This window comes from Bactrocera latifrons, unplaced genomic scaffold, assembly GCF_001853355.1.
Source record: "Bactrocera latifrons isolate USDA-ARS-PBARC rearing strain unplaced genomic scaffold, ASM185335v1 scaffold_20, whole genome shotgun sequence".
NCBI lineage: Eukaryota > Metazoa > Arthropoda > Insecta > Diptera > Tephritidae > Bactrocera > Bactrocera latifrons.
The window spans coordinates 753,893-770,974 of NW_017535519.1; the positions used below are offsets into that span (position 1 = coordinate 753,893).

General features: G+C 32.1%; 2 protein-coding genes across 5 annotated transcripts; one reads left to right on the plus strand and one right to left on the minus strand.

Moving 5' to 3' along the window:
• The first annotated feature begins 5,269 nt into the window (after positions 1–5,269).
• Positions 5,270–8,079, plus strand: LOC108967960 (zinc finger protein 181-like). Of its 3 annotated transcripts, none has more exons than XM_018931668.1 (4): positions 5,270–5,671; positions 5,725–5,886; positions 5,943–6,422; positions 6,908–8,079. In XM_018931668.1, exons 1-4 carry the CDS (start codon positions 5,405–5,407, stop codon positions 7,958–7,960), a joined length of 1,962 nt encoding a protein of 653 aa, XP_018787213.1. In that variant the 5' UTR covers positions 5,270–5,404; the 3' UTR covers positions 7,961–8,079. The 3 variants fall into 3 exon arrangements, with proteins under 3 accessions (XP_018787213.1, XP_018787215.1, XP_018787214.1); XM_018931670.1 differs by having other exon boundaries at positions 5,746–5,886; XM_018931669.1 differs by having other exon boundaries at positions 5,271–5,686; positions 5,746–5,886.
• Positions 8,080–10,947: 2,868 nt separating this feature from the next.
• On the minus strand, positions 10,948–17,082 carry LOC108968060 (zinc finger protein 25-like; the record flags this gene model as incomplete). Of its 2 annotated transcripts, none has more annotated exon segments than XM_018931825.1 (4): positions 10,948–12,353; positions 15,721–15,840; positions 16,442–16,816; positions 17,063–17,082. In XM_018931825.1, coding segments are annotated over 4 exon segments (1,493 nt in total), but the record flags the coding sequence as incomplete, so codon positions are not given.

The following is a 17,082-nucleotide window of genomic DNA, read 5'->3' on the forward strand; positions in this document are numbered from 1 at the left end:
TTTTATTGGCGGCTTGAGATGCATTTTTGCCCTTATCGTAGTAGTACTGTAAAATATGCCGTATTTTCTCTTTATTTTGCTCCATGTTTGCGACGTTATAACTCACGAACGACTTAAAAGAAACGACAGATCAAACACGCGTTAGCGCGTGAATCAAGCTTTCGAAAAAGGTATAGCATGACCCGATGCGACGAATAAAATTAGAACTACGCGCTCTCAGCCCAAACTAGCGAAAATACTTTTTTGACAACCTAAATAAAAACATTTTATAATTTATTCAATTATTATCTAATTCAATTCAATTAATTCAAATATTATGAAGGAAATTACCAAAAAAGAAAAAAAAAAAAAAAACACATTCGGAGCAGTAGCAAATGAAAATTTTCATTAGCTCTGCTCTCCTACCGAACCCAAATTTTGCTACCGCTACGCCAGAGCAGAGCACTGTACTTCATTTTTTGCTCTCGCTTCAGCTATAGTTTTTTACCTAACAAAACTCGGAGCATAGCAGAGCACACACTTTTACATGTTATGCTATGGCTCTGCTGTAGCTCCCGATAAAGTGAGAGCGGTAGCGATAGCAAAATGAAATGCTACGGAAGTAGCGTATTTTTTCAAACGCTGCATATAACACAGTCACCTCTTGGCTAACGAACTTGTTCGGTAAGTTGGAGAACCATCTTAAGGCAATTGATCACCACACGTGTAGCTGGTTTTTCTTACACGGTAGGTACGTTCCTCAGAAATCCGTGTAAAAAAAGAGGCGTTTCCTGTAGTAAAATTGGGGATAAGTTCCATGTCATCTGAAAACCGTGTAAGATGAAATAAAGAACTATAACAAACTGAAAATCTTAAAACTATAAAATTTCAGATATGCATACAAATTGTATGTTCATATTGCATTGGATTGAGCATTAAAACTTAAAATACATAATTCATACAGATTGGTAGATTAAGCAAAAACAAAATAAATCTTTTAATCCAGAATTAAGAACAGAAAAATTGGAATAGAAATAAGCAAAAATATTTACATAGCTACATAATCATTCGTCGCTATTTGATAACAAGTGCAATTGTTTGCGACGAACTAAAGTCGGTATCATCGTTGGAGACATCCATTTCAGCAGTGTAAATATCATGTGAACAAAATGTGTAGGTAAGAGTTATGTAATAAGGGGATTTACCAGCTACTACTATATATGTTCATTTCAGCAATGGTGCTAATAGTCCTAACAGACGAGCAGAATTAATGCGCCTTAAGCAACGCTAATGCGCATTGAAATTTTATGGTGACAGATGGCAGACTTATGCATTTAGACAGCTGATGGTGAAATTTGTTTATTCATTAAAAAAAAAAATAATAATAATAATAAAAATGAATATGCGAGTAATGCGAAAAAAGTGTGCGAAAAAGTTAAGAATATTGGAAAAATGGATAGCAAACTGTGCGTTGTTTATTTTCTGTCATCCAAAAATATTCCAATTGGTTTTTGCTAATATATATAGTTGCACATAATTTAATTAGCAATATAAAACTGCTGATTCCGGTGCTGTAAACACAAAGGACGCGGGAAACTTTCAGCGACATCTGTCAAAAAATAGCAAAAATCTGCCATTTTTGAGCAGTGTTGCCCACTCAAATTTGGTAAATTCAGCTAAATGCACGAAATTCCTGTGCATTACAAAGTAGCATTAACATTAATACACGACACACGTGTGCGATCGATCTGTGTGAATTCATTTAGCCCATACACGACACACAAATCCATTTGCGTTTGTTCTTCACACAGTTAACATCTGCGGCAGGCAAGCGGAAAATTTTGTTTCACTTCTTGGAATTTATATGTGTATAAAAAAAAAATTAACAAAAGAAAAATGCAAAAAGAAAAGGATTTGGATAGCGGATTGGTTAAGTAAACGGATTAATCGCTCTCATGTACATTTGTTAAAAGATATGGAAATATATCACAAAATGCAGCAATTATTCGTAACAAATTTTGTGACTATTTTAATACARTTGGAGCCGTTGAGTGGCAAAATAAATTTCTATAAAATGTCAAAATAAAACTTAATAATGTACCATATATTTTCTTTTTACTTACTCTTTCTTCATCGTCGCAATCCTCAAACGACGAAATACCTTCCATTTGAATTTCTTGGTCCTTAAGAAAATTCAAGCTTTCAAAGTACCACAATGTTGGTACATAAATATTTTCTGCACTTGCTCCCGATTTCTCGCTTCTCCGAACCTTTTGCAATTCGCGCCTATAACAAGATCTTAAACCGCTATACTTTTTATTCACGGTTTCTAATGTAGCACTTTTATCAATTTCTTTATATTTTGTTAATAAGTTATTCCAACTTTTACTTTTCCCACTTTTGTTTTTATATTTATCACTTTTCCTTCGCCAAATTGCGACTTCATTTTTTAAAAGATCAATAAATTCTGATACAAAATCTTTATTTACACTTGCTATTGCTCGTCCGCGATCTTCACTGTTCGGCAACACGAGAGAAATGAGATTTTGTGCACACAACGCCATACACGACACATTTGTGTACGCACCGAACGTAAAAAATCAAACATTTTCGCGAACATGGATCGGTAGGCGTACAAGAACATACACGAGTAAACCGCATGCGCACACATACCGATCGAACCCACTTGTGTGTCGTGTATGCTCACTTTAAGCCCGCCAATGCATATTAGCGCTGTCGTCTGTCAGGGATATAAGTGTGGTAAAAACAAACACAATTATATTAAGACAATGATTTTGAAACGGTAGTAAATTAAAAACTTTTTTTTACAAAAAATTAAAAATAAAAATTCTCAACCGTGTTACTTCAAACCCGTGTAAAAAGAAACCGTGTAAAAAAGAGTTGGCGTACTTAATTTGTTTCAAATAATTTAAATAATTTTTCTTAACTTTCCGGTGTTAAAACAACTCCAGTCGCTTAATTTGCCTATCTGGGCTGTCCGACATATCGCCACTTCCAGTACTGCAGGGTACCAACAGCAAGGAAACAGAGAGTTTATTTAAAAGCCATTTAATTGTCAGTAAAACTTTGGTTTACAGGATTTTAGAAAGTTCAAATGGATTTCAGTGAAAGCAAAGGCTATTTCTGATGAGCCCCAATATTTTCGTCATCGTAATATAAATTAACAATATTGTCCATTAATAATTATTCACCTTTTCTTAAGCAGTAACTGAATTGAATTGTTTTTAAATTTTCGTTTAGAAGTTTTCAGCTGTTAATTATCTGTAAAATCTTCATTTGAAGTTGGCCAGTTGATTAAAATTAGTTAAATTTTTTTTTTTTTTTTTGGACAAAATAGGCTGTGAAGGACTGCAGAATTGATTGTTTTGATCTTTTTAGTTTTTAAAAATATTTACACCTCAAATCACTTTCTTTATTACGGATTTTTCCTTTTCACTCATCTAAATTTCTTCAATAATTTTGTTTTCGCGTCCTTTTGAATAATAACTTTAATAATATCCCTCTCTTTGAAAGTAAGACGCTTATTATTTTCATGGCATGCCGGTACTTACCCGGAATAGTCTTTCAGTTTTTGAGATTTCGAACTGAAAATTTTCACACATCCTTTCTTAGCTTCAACTAAAAAATTAAAAATAATATTTAATGTAATCTGACAGTAATATTGATAAACTGGTTATACAAAAAATATGGTTTAATGTGCTTTAAAAGCATGCTTTTTAGGTTTTTAAATCATCTTTATTATTTAGCCACACTTGGTGTTTTCACTTTCTTTAGGGATATGTTTGAATACATTTGCTATTCAATTGGCAGTATGGATAGTTGGTGGCAGCATGGCACTGGTTAGCAGTCATCTGTCAATTACGTTCTGGTTAACTTAACTAACCGTGCGATTCTGTACTGTGATACAGTCACAAGTCTCTAAATTTGAGATTTTCAGTTAAAGGGGCCATACACTACACACATGTGTGTTCGATTTGTATGAACTTGTTTCGCTATACACGACATACAAATCCATTTTGAGTTCGTTCTTCCCACAGTGAACATGTGCGACAAGCAAGTGGAAAATTATTCGTCCACGATCTTTCCTAATCGGCGACAGGAGAGAAATGAGATTTTGTGTGCACACAGCGCCATACACGATATACATGTGTCTACACCGAAAAAAATCAAACATTTTCGCGAACATGGATCAGTATGCGCACAAACCGGAATCGCCCACATACCGATCGAACGCACATGTGTGTCGTGTATGGCGATTTTTAGAGAAAAACTTGAGACGATTTTGCTATTCTGTAAGTGACAGTCACAAAATCTATTACATTTCATTACTCAGAGATGTTTTTTTTAATACTTGAATGAAAGTAAATATGTCGATAACAAATATTAAATTTTCTATAAAATAGTAAAAAAGCAGTATTACTAATAAAAATAAAAATATATTATGAATTTTAGCTTCGACAGACGAGAAAAATTAATGCGCATTAAAATTGTATGGTGACAGATGGCAGAATTGCGCATTTAGACAATCAGCTGTCTGTGTGAAATTTATTTATTCATTAAAAAAGCAAATGAAATAAGAAGGAATAAGGAAAAATTATTAATTTCAATTTTATTTTTGGAAAATCTATATAAATTTAACGAAAAATTCGTTTGTYATAAATTACTTAAAAGAAAAAAGTGCACTTAAAATAAATACTTGATTGTAACGCGAAAAAAGCTAGCAAACTATGCGTTGATTATTTTTTGCCATCTAAAAATATTAAAATTTGATTTTGTTAATATACTTGCACAGATGCTTCAGATCAATAATATATATCTCGCTATTTGCGCTTAAGGTTGAAAATTACCACTATTTGAATTACGTATTTTTCGATCTGAAATGAACGTGACACTTATATTTTTCATTTTTATGTTCACTAATTCGTTTGTACACATTTCTTTACATTATATAGTTCAAAAATATGTATATTATATACAAATATACTTTATATAATAGAAGTATATTAGAAAAGTGTGAATAAGGGCAAAAATTAAGCACTACAAAATACATATTTTGGTTCATCGCCCACATTAAGCATACAAGAACTTGAGAATATGATAAGTCGTCGGGCGTGTAAACGCAGTGAACTACACCAAATAAAAATTTGCCGATAATGAGTGACAAAAGAGTCTCCGTTTGAACCGCGTCAATACGAAATTTTATTTCTAGCAAAAGAAGCGTATATTTAAATGCGTTACTACGTGTTCGCCTTAAGTACTATCGATAGCAGTGGATATTCGATTTATTGTTCTTATCCCGAGAAGAGTTTTGGTTTGGATGTTATTGTACGTGTTTTCATTTTAAACCAGTAGAATAAGAATTATTTGGTGTTCTTGGAATTAAAGTTTTGATGAAAAGCACAAGATGGCTTTGGGTTTTGAAAAACAAATAATAGAATGTAGTAAATTAAAGAAATGTGGAGAAATTACAACAATGCTGTCAGTGGGAAAGAAAGAATTTTTCTTGAACTGCGAATTTTGTGATTATTCGTTTTTGCAATTGGAGAATTTTATGCAACACATGTGCGAAGACCACTTAGTCGAAATAAATCAAGCAAAGGTAGAGGAAGTGGAAAATGAAATTGATCAATATGATGAAGAAATAGAAGACTTGGAAGAATGTCTAAATTCGGTAAAAAATTTAGAGGTAACTAATATCAGCGAATTAAAATAAATTAAAATAAGACAAAAACGTATGTTTTACAGGAGGAGGATGATGATGATTATAATATGAGAGACTTTGAAAGAGTCGAAATTGAACTGGATACAAGTGACATTAAGCGTTCTGTTGTCATTAAAGAGGAATTAACTCCAAAAGATTTCGTTAACGAAGACAGTACGGAAAACGTAAGCCTCATTTAAATTTTCCGGAAACAAATTAATTTGTATATTCTTTATTTTAGGACAACTTTGAAATTAATGAAAGCCAAGAATTGGAAGAGCATGATTACAAATCTAGCAGCGATTTTGACTATGAAGAATCTTTCAATTTAGAAGAAAGCGATTCTAAGCCGCCTGAAAACAGTCCAAAAACAAAATCTACCAACTGTGACGCAAAACGAAGATTTATTATAGATCTTATAGAAGTATATCATTCATGCAGGGCACTGTGGGATTCGAAGTGCGACTCTTATACCGATAGATTGGTACGCAACCAACAATATGATATCTTACTTGAAAAATATAAAGAAAAGTATCCAAATGCTACAAAAGATGACGTCAGGCAAAAGATTTTTAGATTGCGTACAACATTTCGACGAGAATCCAAACGGATATCGGCATTTGAAAAGTCAAATCTTTACTATTTTGATGCAATGGCATTTTTGTTGGACAACGATAAGCGTGATGAGTATATCGAAAGAAGAAATTTGGAAAGATCAGAGGTAAGATATGAAATTAGATAGCCCTATTCTAGTGCTCTGAGATAGGTGAGGTTTTTGTTATTTGTGAGGTTTTCGTATGTTGAGGTGATTTCAAAAGCGTAAATGCTCATAACTTCCTACATTTTGCATATAAGCACCAAATTTAACAGATTTGCCGAATAATTCGTTTTTCTAGGTTGTTAATTTTTTTAAATTGTCTCACTTCTTTTAGTAAAATAGCTGGTTCGCAGTAAAGTGTTTTTCACCTCATATGCTTTTTTCTTGTGCGATTTGAGCAAGAATTGTGACGTTATTCACAAACCAGTTGTGAGGTTTTCTCAGATTAGGGCTGTAATACGTAAAAGCATAATAAGTAATATAAAATAAAGAAATTCGCTTCGTTCGCAATCAAAGACAAAGTCAATGATATTAATTGTACTGCTTTTTAATTGTCATATGTTATTGTAAATAACCTTCGTCTAATTATTTTTTTAAATTATTTCCAGTATAATTGTAAACAATTCATAAAGAAACCCCCACCTCCAGAAAGCCTTTTGAATGACGACCAATTTATTACGCTTGCTAAAATATACCAGAGATATCCAAGCCTTTGGGATGAAAATGATATAGCGTATAGATTCAGTAACCGACGTCGGGAAGCCTCAAAATCTGTTTATGAAGAATTTAAGAGTGAAACCGGTTTAAATTTAGAGAAACAGGAATTGGAAAGAGAAATCCTACGGTTACGAAAAGCTTGCTCCATTGAAAAGAAAGAAAAAATATTGTGCAAACAAAAAAATATCGAGTATAAGCCTGCATGTCCATATTACGAACACATTACATTCCTGGAAGTTGATGTAAATCCATATGAATGTACAATATGTGAAAAAGTAGTTTCTGGTTCTGGTCTGTATAAAGTACATTTAGCATCTCATGATGGTTCGCTTCCATTTAAATGCCATATTTGCGGACATGGATTTAAATTAGCAACAAATTTAACTGTACATTTACGAAGGCATGTGCATGACTACACTTATAGTTGTAAAATTTGTAATAAGCCCTGTGCAACCACAACAGAGTTAAAGGTTCATATGCGTTTTCATACAGGAGAAAAACCCTATGTTTGTGACATATGTGGAAATAAATTCCAAACAGCATCAAAATTTAATACACATATGCGGCGTCATGAAAATCGACCACGCCATAGATGTGAAGTATGCGGAAAAGGTTTCTACACCAAAGGACTATATAGGGAGCACATGAGCGTTCACCGAGCTACAAGAGACCAAATATGCGATATATGCAACAAAGGATTCAAAAGCCCCATGCAGTTAAAACAACACAAACGTATACATGATGCCTTCAAAAAATATGTATGCAAAATTTGTGGAAAACGTTTTGCCCAGTACGCTGGTCTAAGTGGGCATATGAAGTCTCATGGCACAAAGTTATCCGCGAAAAAAACACCTGAAGAATTAAATGAATTTGCAGAAGTTTTCTTTGGTGAAAATTCAGGCAGTACGAAGAGTCAAGATACATACGGAATCAATGATGTATAATTGTAAAGGTTATTAATTTATTTTCATAATGTGCATAAAGTATGTAATCGGTACTAAGGAGCAAACTTTTTCTATAAGCTTAATTCAGACATAAAATAAAAATATTGTTTCAAAGCTTATGACCTTTTACAATTACAACATTTTGCCAAATGAGAGTATTCGTTTTTTTTATATTTTTTTTTTTTTTATAAATTTAAGTCCATTGGTTAGCATTATGTTTCCAAAAAAAAACTTATTAATGCATTTTTTCTTATACTAATATATACCTACATATAGAAAAAAATTTACGTACACGGTGATTTGGTGAAGAAACTTAAGGGGGTATTCTACTCTAGACTCAAATTTTGGGCAGTTTTTTTAATTTTATTAAAAAAAAAATTTTTTTACAATCCATTTTTTTATGGTTTTTTTATTGACTACAGAAAAAAAATGTTACAAAAAAATATTAAAAATTAAAATAATTAGAGGGGGGGAGAGACAGGTGTAAAAAAAGTGGCGCATCCTGGTGCCATTGATCCTAACTCTCCTGGTGGTCTGAAAAAAAAAATTCAAAAGAAATTCTTAATCAGTAAGGATGCTGTTATAGTCCCTATTTCAGGGAACACGAAAAAATTTTTTTTTTGAAAAATGCCGACTGCCTGAAAATAAATATCATTTTTAGCACTTTTCTTTGGAAATTCCTGAATTTTTTTTTTAAATATTAAAAACAAAGGATTAAGGATTATGTAAAGATAAAGGATTATATAAAGATAGGGGATTATATCAAGAAGGTTCACACAAAATTTCAAGTAAATCGGTTGTATAGAACTTGAGATAATGCCGGTACCGTGTGGAAAAAAGTAGTTTCGAGAAAAACGCGTTTAAGAAAGTGAAGCTACCCAACTACCGGGCTAGGACTACGTCACTAAAGTAACCGTAGCTCTTAAAATAATTTTAATTTTTAAAAGTCCTTTGGAGGATATGTTCTTAAGGGTCTAAACTTTAAATATATGAAAAAAATTTAATTTTTCACAATTCTAGAGTAGAATACCCCTTTAAGGGGCTATACCAGTTATAACCCATGAAAAATTATACGATTTTTGTGAATTTTTTTTTAAAACTTATTTGGTTGAATGTTTCGAAGTTCTTTGGACATAATAAGGTATATTTTTAGCTATATTTTAAGATATTTTATTTTCAAAAATGTTGAAAAACAACGGAGTTATGTGCAGTCTTCGGAGTACAAACAAATTCAAAAAGTTATTAAAGTTGAAGATATTTCTTATACAATGAGCTACTATTTCTGGAAAATATCAAAAATTAAAAGCTCTGTAGTTCTGAAAAATTTCTATTATTTTAAGTAAAAAATTGTGGGTTTTTCAATGCCAAATTGACAATTTTGAACCAATCAAAAAGATCGTAGATCATTGTATAGTATATTTATTCAACACTACTCAGTTTTAATTTGAAGTCGATCGGTCAATTTCTCGTTGAGCTATGAGGTGAGCTATTTTGAAAAATGTCGTTTCAAGAAAAAAGCGCTTAAAGTTTCACTTATATATGTTTATACCTGTGAGCGGCCGCTTTATAGAACGCTGCCATTACAAACCCTTGCTGATATTTTTGGAAATATAAACTATCGGAAAAGCAAAAAAAAAATTTTTTTTAAGTTCACGCTGCTATGACCAAATGTATTCTCTCACAAATTGATTATCATATCTTATACATATAAATGTATATTTAGAACCATTTTCTGATTTTCTAAAGTAAAAAACAGATGGATAAAAAACAAAATCAGAAAAAAGTATACGTAAAGTTGTTTTATATTGTGTTAAATTTTTTTTGAGTAAATTAATATTAATTACTCCAAAAAGCCAAAGCATTATCGGACTGCGTCTGTCTTTTTTTTTTTTTAATTAACTCCCATTTAGCCATCAAAACCCATTTCTGCATGTATGACACACAGTAAATAACGTTCATCGCTGGCTGTTGATTTTTTTTTGAACAACTTAAATATGGTTTTACTTGCAAAGTTCCAGAATTTCCAAATGTTTGAATTATCTTTACACTAGATGACGGTTTGTTAATAATTCGGTCAAGTGCTTGTGTTCTATTCCAATTTAAATACAAGCCTTAAGATAATTTCCGAGATGATAATTATTCAGATGGAATTTATGGAAGATATGAAGGACGTTGCTACGCCAAATATTAAATCTTTATAGTATCGTTGAACATTTTATTTGTTTTATTTGGAAGCTTGCGGAGCTTTCAGAACATAAATAGTTGCGGAAGTTGTGTGTATGTAAACTTTTTTGTATAGCACAAAATGAAAAGCGGATTTTCGGACAAAATGTACATGTTGATTTATTTTTCAAATTAGTAGTCTTCGAATAGCGGATTCCTGTCTTAAATTACTTTTGAAAAATGGATAAACAAAATTTTAAAACAGCTAATTCTCTATTAAATTAAATAAAGCACTAATAAGACAACAACTGCGACGGAATAAGGAAGGAAATCTACAAGCGTTACCGCTGAGTTTTTAGAGCAGCTACAGATTAATGCTCCGAGTATGTTTATGAGGAAGTAAAATAAATATATTTTAACAGCATTTTGGATTCTAATTTCTCTTCTTTTTTTCTCTTCTTTGCACAGCTTACGCGGTTATAGCCGGGTTGACAACAACGCGCCAATTGTTTCTTCTTTTAGCAATTTGACGCCAATTCAAGATATCAAGTGCAGCCAGGTCCTTCTACACTTTATCTCTTCAACGGAGTGAAGGTCTTCTCTTCCTCTCATCATTCCCGTCCTACTCATTCCGAAGTAGCACCTATTGATAAGCCACTCTGCGGTGGATCTCGAGGCTGACGTTGTTGTTGGATCTAATGCTGGTGCCAAGAAAGAGTCATGTCGCGAGTGCGACGACAGCTTGTTTGATGACAGGAGATATTTCGTCTTGCCCTAGTTCACTCTTATAGAAACCTCGTTTGGTATCGAACGGCTCGGACAGGTCCTTCACGATCCTGACGGAGCACTAAAAAAAATCGAAGGACATATTTTTTCTTATATAATATTGTTGTAATTCTTATTGATATTGTTGTCGTGTGATTCTGAGGTTAAATATTTGGTCAAACCTATTTTAGTGAAACGCAAAACTTTACATATCCAGAAAAAACTCTTTACTAACTTACTACTTGTTGTAGCGGCAGAAAACATTCTTCGAATCATTTTTGAGAACATTACCGAATCTACAGCGCTTTGCCGGATTAAAATCTGTCAATCGTTCCTATTACGACCCAACTATTGTGAAAATTATTATATTATATTAAAAACGGTAGAAAGAATTGTGATACATAATCAATTTAAATTTTTTGAAAACTAATACTAGTTTATACTTATACATATTTAGTAGAGTTTTTAAGCGCATAAATGTTTAGTCCTATAAAAAATTGTCAGGAACGCTCGCAGATAATTTTGTGCCATGCGTTTTCATATGCCCACTGAGGCCAGCATATTGAGCAAAGCGCTTTTCACAAAATTTGCAGGCATACTTTTTCTCAACGTTATGGATAAGCTGATGCTGGCGTAATTGTTTATTGCTAGTGAAACCTTTATCGCATATCTCGCATATTTTGTCTCTGATATTCCGATGAATACTCATGTGCTCGTTTAATGTTCCTGTTTCATAAAATGTTTTAGGACACAGTTTACATTTGTGACGCGGTCGATTCTGGTGACGCAGCGTATGCACCAAAAGTTGGGAAGATGTTCGAGCCTTTTGCCCACAAATATAACAAACGAAGGGCTTTTCACCTGTGTGCGAACGCATATGAATTTTCAATTCGGTCGTTGTGGCGCAGGGCTTATTGCACACCTCACAATTATACGTGTAATCATGCACGTGCCTCCGTAAGTGTACAGTTAAATTAGATGCTAACTGAAATCCATGTCCACAGAGATGGCATTTAAATGGCAGTGAACCATCATGAGAAGCGACATGCACCTTGTATTGACCCAAACCCGATAATAACTTATCACATATTTTGCATTCGAAAGGTGGTACGTCAACCTCGAGATAGGCTATCTGCTGATAATATGGACAGTTGGGTATGAACTTTAACTTGTCTCTTTTGCAATGAATTTTTTTTCTCTTTTCAATCGAACAAGATCTACGCAGCCGCACAATTTGACTTTCCAAATCCTCTAAGGTCAAGTTTAGCCCAGATTTTTCAGTGAATTCCTTGTGTACAGATTTTAATGCTTCCTCGCGCCTATTCCTAAACCGATATGCGATATCCTCTTCATCCCAAAGACACCTATTCGCCTCATATACTTCAGCCAAAAGTTTGTAGTGTTCATCTTTTAGCGTAACATCCGTAGTTATCGTGATTTTCATAATCGCTGGCTTTGATTTAGCCTGAAATAAAAGAATATATATAATGTATTTTGAAATATATGCGTTCAAAGCGGTGAAAACTTCTTATAAACAAACACATAGGAAAGACGTAAAGACGAGATTTCTAAAAACACCACCTTCGAGTCACCTTCAAAAAGATAATAGAAGGGGTTGAGAGTACCTTTCCAACTACAGCTAATATCAAGTGTTTTTACAAAATTTTATATGCTTAACCTTTAAGGTCTATCATAAATATGTGTATATTAGTACTTCAACAAACAATAAATAAAAAAATGTTTTGAGCCCAATTTTCTTTAATATACATATATTTAAATTTTTATCTATTTATTATCGCCTTTTCTTATAGATTTTAAATTGGGTTTAAAATTAACTTATAACCCAATTATATTCGAGAGGAAACTAAAACCCACGAAAGTAACGAAAACTTAATTCTTTGCCACAAAAAAATGTTAACAACTATTAATAATACGCCTTAAACACTTTCAATTGTGAATAATTATTGACATGTTTTCCTGAGCCAGTGAATGCAATTCTAAAATGCGGTTCTTCTAAATTTCTCGGTATGGCAGGATATTAAAAAAACTGCCAACTACATCATGGAAGCGAATAATCTTAAGTTCCAATGTAACCGAATATAACTATTATTAAACGGCCAAAGACCTGGGCTGAGCCTACCGTTAGATAATTTCGATCTTGAACCTTACAACCCCAAAGGGTATTGACTAACCGCTAAAACAACTATTAAACAGCGGACATGACCATGCAACGTCAAAATTGTTACAACAACAAACACGCATGGGTGTTTATAATATATGTATATTTCAGCTAATATAATATTTAACCTATACATGGCTTCTTGTTTTTATAAATTCAGGTGATATTTTATTTTGTTATATAATATAAATATATTTTTATATATTAAAAAGTTCACAAAACTTATGCTTAAGTTAAATAAAATTTAATGCTTTAAGTTAATATTATAAGAACTRTATGGGAGTAACATTTTAACCGTACAAGAAATATTTAAATAAATTAAACACTGAAAGATTTTACATGACTTAAATGCGTTCCAGACGAAAATCCCATTTTACTCTTATTTTGAATATTTGATATTTTTACAGTTATTAAGTTAATAAAACATATTTCTATTGCAGAAAATGAGACTATCCCCTGTTTAAGTTGCTGAAAGCTTTGTACCATGCGTTTTCATATGCCCTTTAAGGCCAGCCGACTGTGAAAAGCGTTTTTCACAAAATGCACAAGCATATTTCTTTTCTGCAGCATGTATTAATTTATGTTGATATAGATGCTTTTTGGTTTTAAATCCTTTTTGGCAGACATCGCATATATAGTTACGAACTTGTGAGTGCGAAAGCATGTGATCTTTTAAAGTTCCCTTTTCGATAAAAGTCTTTGAACAGATCTTACATTGGTGACGTCGTCGATTCTGGTGCCGCAAAGTGTGTATAAATAGGTGTGATGCAGTTGAACGTCTTTGGCCACAGATAGAGCAAACGTAGGGCTTTTCACCTGTGTGGAACCGGACATGTATTTTTAAATCTGTGGATGTAGCGAAAGATTTACTGCATATATCACAAGTATACGTGTAGTCTTGTACATGCCTTCGTAAATGTATGGTTAGATTACTGGCCAGCTGAAAGCCATGTCCACACAGCGAGCATATAAATGGCAGCGTACCATCATGAGATGCTACATGCACTTTCAGTTTACCCAAACCAGGAAACAATGTTTCACATATTGTGCATTCGAAAGGTGACACATCCACTTCGAGATATTCTATGTGCCGATAATATGAGCAATGAGGTTTGAATTTAGTGTTCTTTCTTTTACAAAGAATTTTTTGTCTCTTTTCTATCGAAGTTATTTTTCGCAGTCTTACAATTTCACTTTGCAATTCATTATTAGTCAAACTTAAGCCACACATTTCATTGCATTGTTCTAGTATGGAATTTAATGCTTCTTTATGTCTATTGCCAAACCGATATGCGATATCATTTTCATCCCATAGACAAGTGTGTGTCTTGTATATATCCGCCAGAACTTGGCATTGTGTATCATTTAAAATGATATTTGGTATTGTTACTTTCGTGGGCTTCAGTATTGTTTTCGTCTGAAAAAAACCATTTGTAACAGTTACCATATATACCACCCAATATTATTTTTGAAATATTATATATCATAATCCTTAATGTATAAACTTATCCTACATATATCGTACAAACACACATATGTGTATATGTATGTAAGTATATCTCACATAGTATTCACATTTTATAGTCATAAGCATTTCGTTAACTTGTGAAATATTGACAAAAGTGGAGCTTTTAAATGGCGTTTACGATTAATGTCGTTTTGTGTGCGTGTCAATGGTTCGATCCTGAAGTTATTATTATTCGTGAAGATATCGAAATTTTAACAGAAAATTGCTTGCACGAACGGACAGTCACCTGGATTTCAACTCACCTCGTCATCATGATCATTTACATATATGTATATACAATAATACACTTGATCTCCTTTACACCTTCTATTTACCTTTTTTTTACACGGATTTACGTTTTTTGCACCTGTTTTTCATTTTAATTATGTAAATTTTTTGAAATAAACACTAAATTTCATACGTAAATACATACTCATTTTACAACATGTCATCGTAATATGAGTTTGAAACTGGCGACGGAACTAGATCATTTTGTAAATTTGAAACTTGTTATTTTGATTTTAACATTCCCAGAATATTTTTTGTTTGTTCCTTTTAACAGTAGTACATATACTATACATATATGTACATGAAATTTCTCATAATACGAATAGATGAGATTTTTTTACGTTTTTCTTTTTTTGCACGGATTATTTTTTAAATTGGCGATAATAGTGAGATTTATATGAAAAAAAGGAGATCAAGGTATATACTTAATACAATATCTATCTCAATTAGTTTTATGTGATACAAATACTAAACTAAAGAACAAAACTGTTATACTCATAGAAACAAGTTGCGAGAGTATAAAAATGATTTCAAATCTATTAAAAATTTATTGATCACTTTTTGTGCCTCATGGGTTGTTAAAATATTTAAAATTTTCAAGCAAAAACATTTAACCCGACAAAAAATAAACTTTTATAAATATTATTTGAAGAATTTTATATGAATTTCGTAGGTTTGAATATGTTACACAAATATTATAACACATACATCACAGAAAATAGACAAATATTTTTTCTGAAATATACAATAAATAGCGTAATGTATACATTTCGTAATTCCTTCACTATTAGTAAAGTTATTATCCTGTACTATAAGTATAAACAGAAATATAAATACTAATAATCGAAATAAACTTACTTGTGCTTCATATAAACTCTCGTTTCTTTTATCTTCACTATGCTCAGAATCTGAGACTTGAGTTTCTTCTAACTCTTGTTCGACATCAGAGTCATCTGATTTGTGAGAATTGCCAGTCAGCTGCCAATTAGAATGCAATGAGAATTTGATATAGATCTTTTTGTGTACTTACTAAAAATGTTAAATAATTTGTTTTTTTTTTTTGTTTTTTTGTAGTGAAAATTACTAAAAGCTTTTAATTCCGATTGATCTACAAATAAATTATCTTGTACATTTTAAAATATCTAACTTCAATTATCTCAACGAACCGACCTTTCCGAAACATATTATTATTAATTATAAATTCCCCCTTAAGCTGGTTCTACGTTACCATAATTGTCCCAGATTTTATCTGACCAAGAGCTGTTTATTCGAGAATCTCAACTGATAAACTATATGCGAAGGAAATGGGCAGAGCACCCAATCCGAGTAGACACCACAATAGGGAATTGCACATTACCGCGTCCAATAATTATTGCACGATATTGACATCGAAAATTGCAATCGCAAGACATGCATAAACCCATATATTTAACACTCCTTTTCATTTAGCAACAAACCGTGCCTAAAATTACCTACCGCTAAGAGATTTAGATAAATGGTATACGAATTCGAAAGGCAACATAGAATAATTTATATAATTTGCGCTGAAAATATTAGTAGTATTATTTAGTAATATTACCTGATTGCTATTGAATTCAAGTGTATTTTTGGGCAGGACATGACTATTTTCTTCGAAGTAAGACAAATTTTCCATCTCTTGTGAAATTTCGGAGTCATTACCACTTTCTTCACTTTTAATTTTATTATCTTTTAATATATTTTTCCTTTTATTATCATTTCGCCGACTATTAACTTTAGATATTCTTTCTACTTGTATAATTTTTTCAGATATCTTGAGGTCATCAGTAGTTTCTTCACTATTGTATTCACCTTCTAATAATATGTTTTTTTTGTGGCTTGTGTGCTGTCGGTTACGAGTGTTTTCTTTTTCATAGGGCAATTTCACCTTATTATATCCTTTTTCGAATTCATTTCCGTGTAAATTATTTTCAACCTATGAACAGGAAAATAGAAAATATTAGTCCTATAATTAACTGATTCTGATAATTTTAAGAATGTAGAGTAACTAACTAAAAATAGCGATTTATTTAAATATAAAAAAATTGTCATTGCGAAAACCACACAATATATTTTATACAATCGTTTCGGAAACTACATCTGTAAAAAGTGTAAATTTTTTTATTAGTGTTTTAAATACCTAAATGGTTTTTCATAACAAAACAGGTATATCTAAATTTACCAGGTTCTCTTCATCCCAAT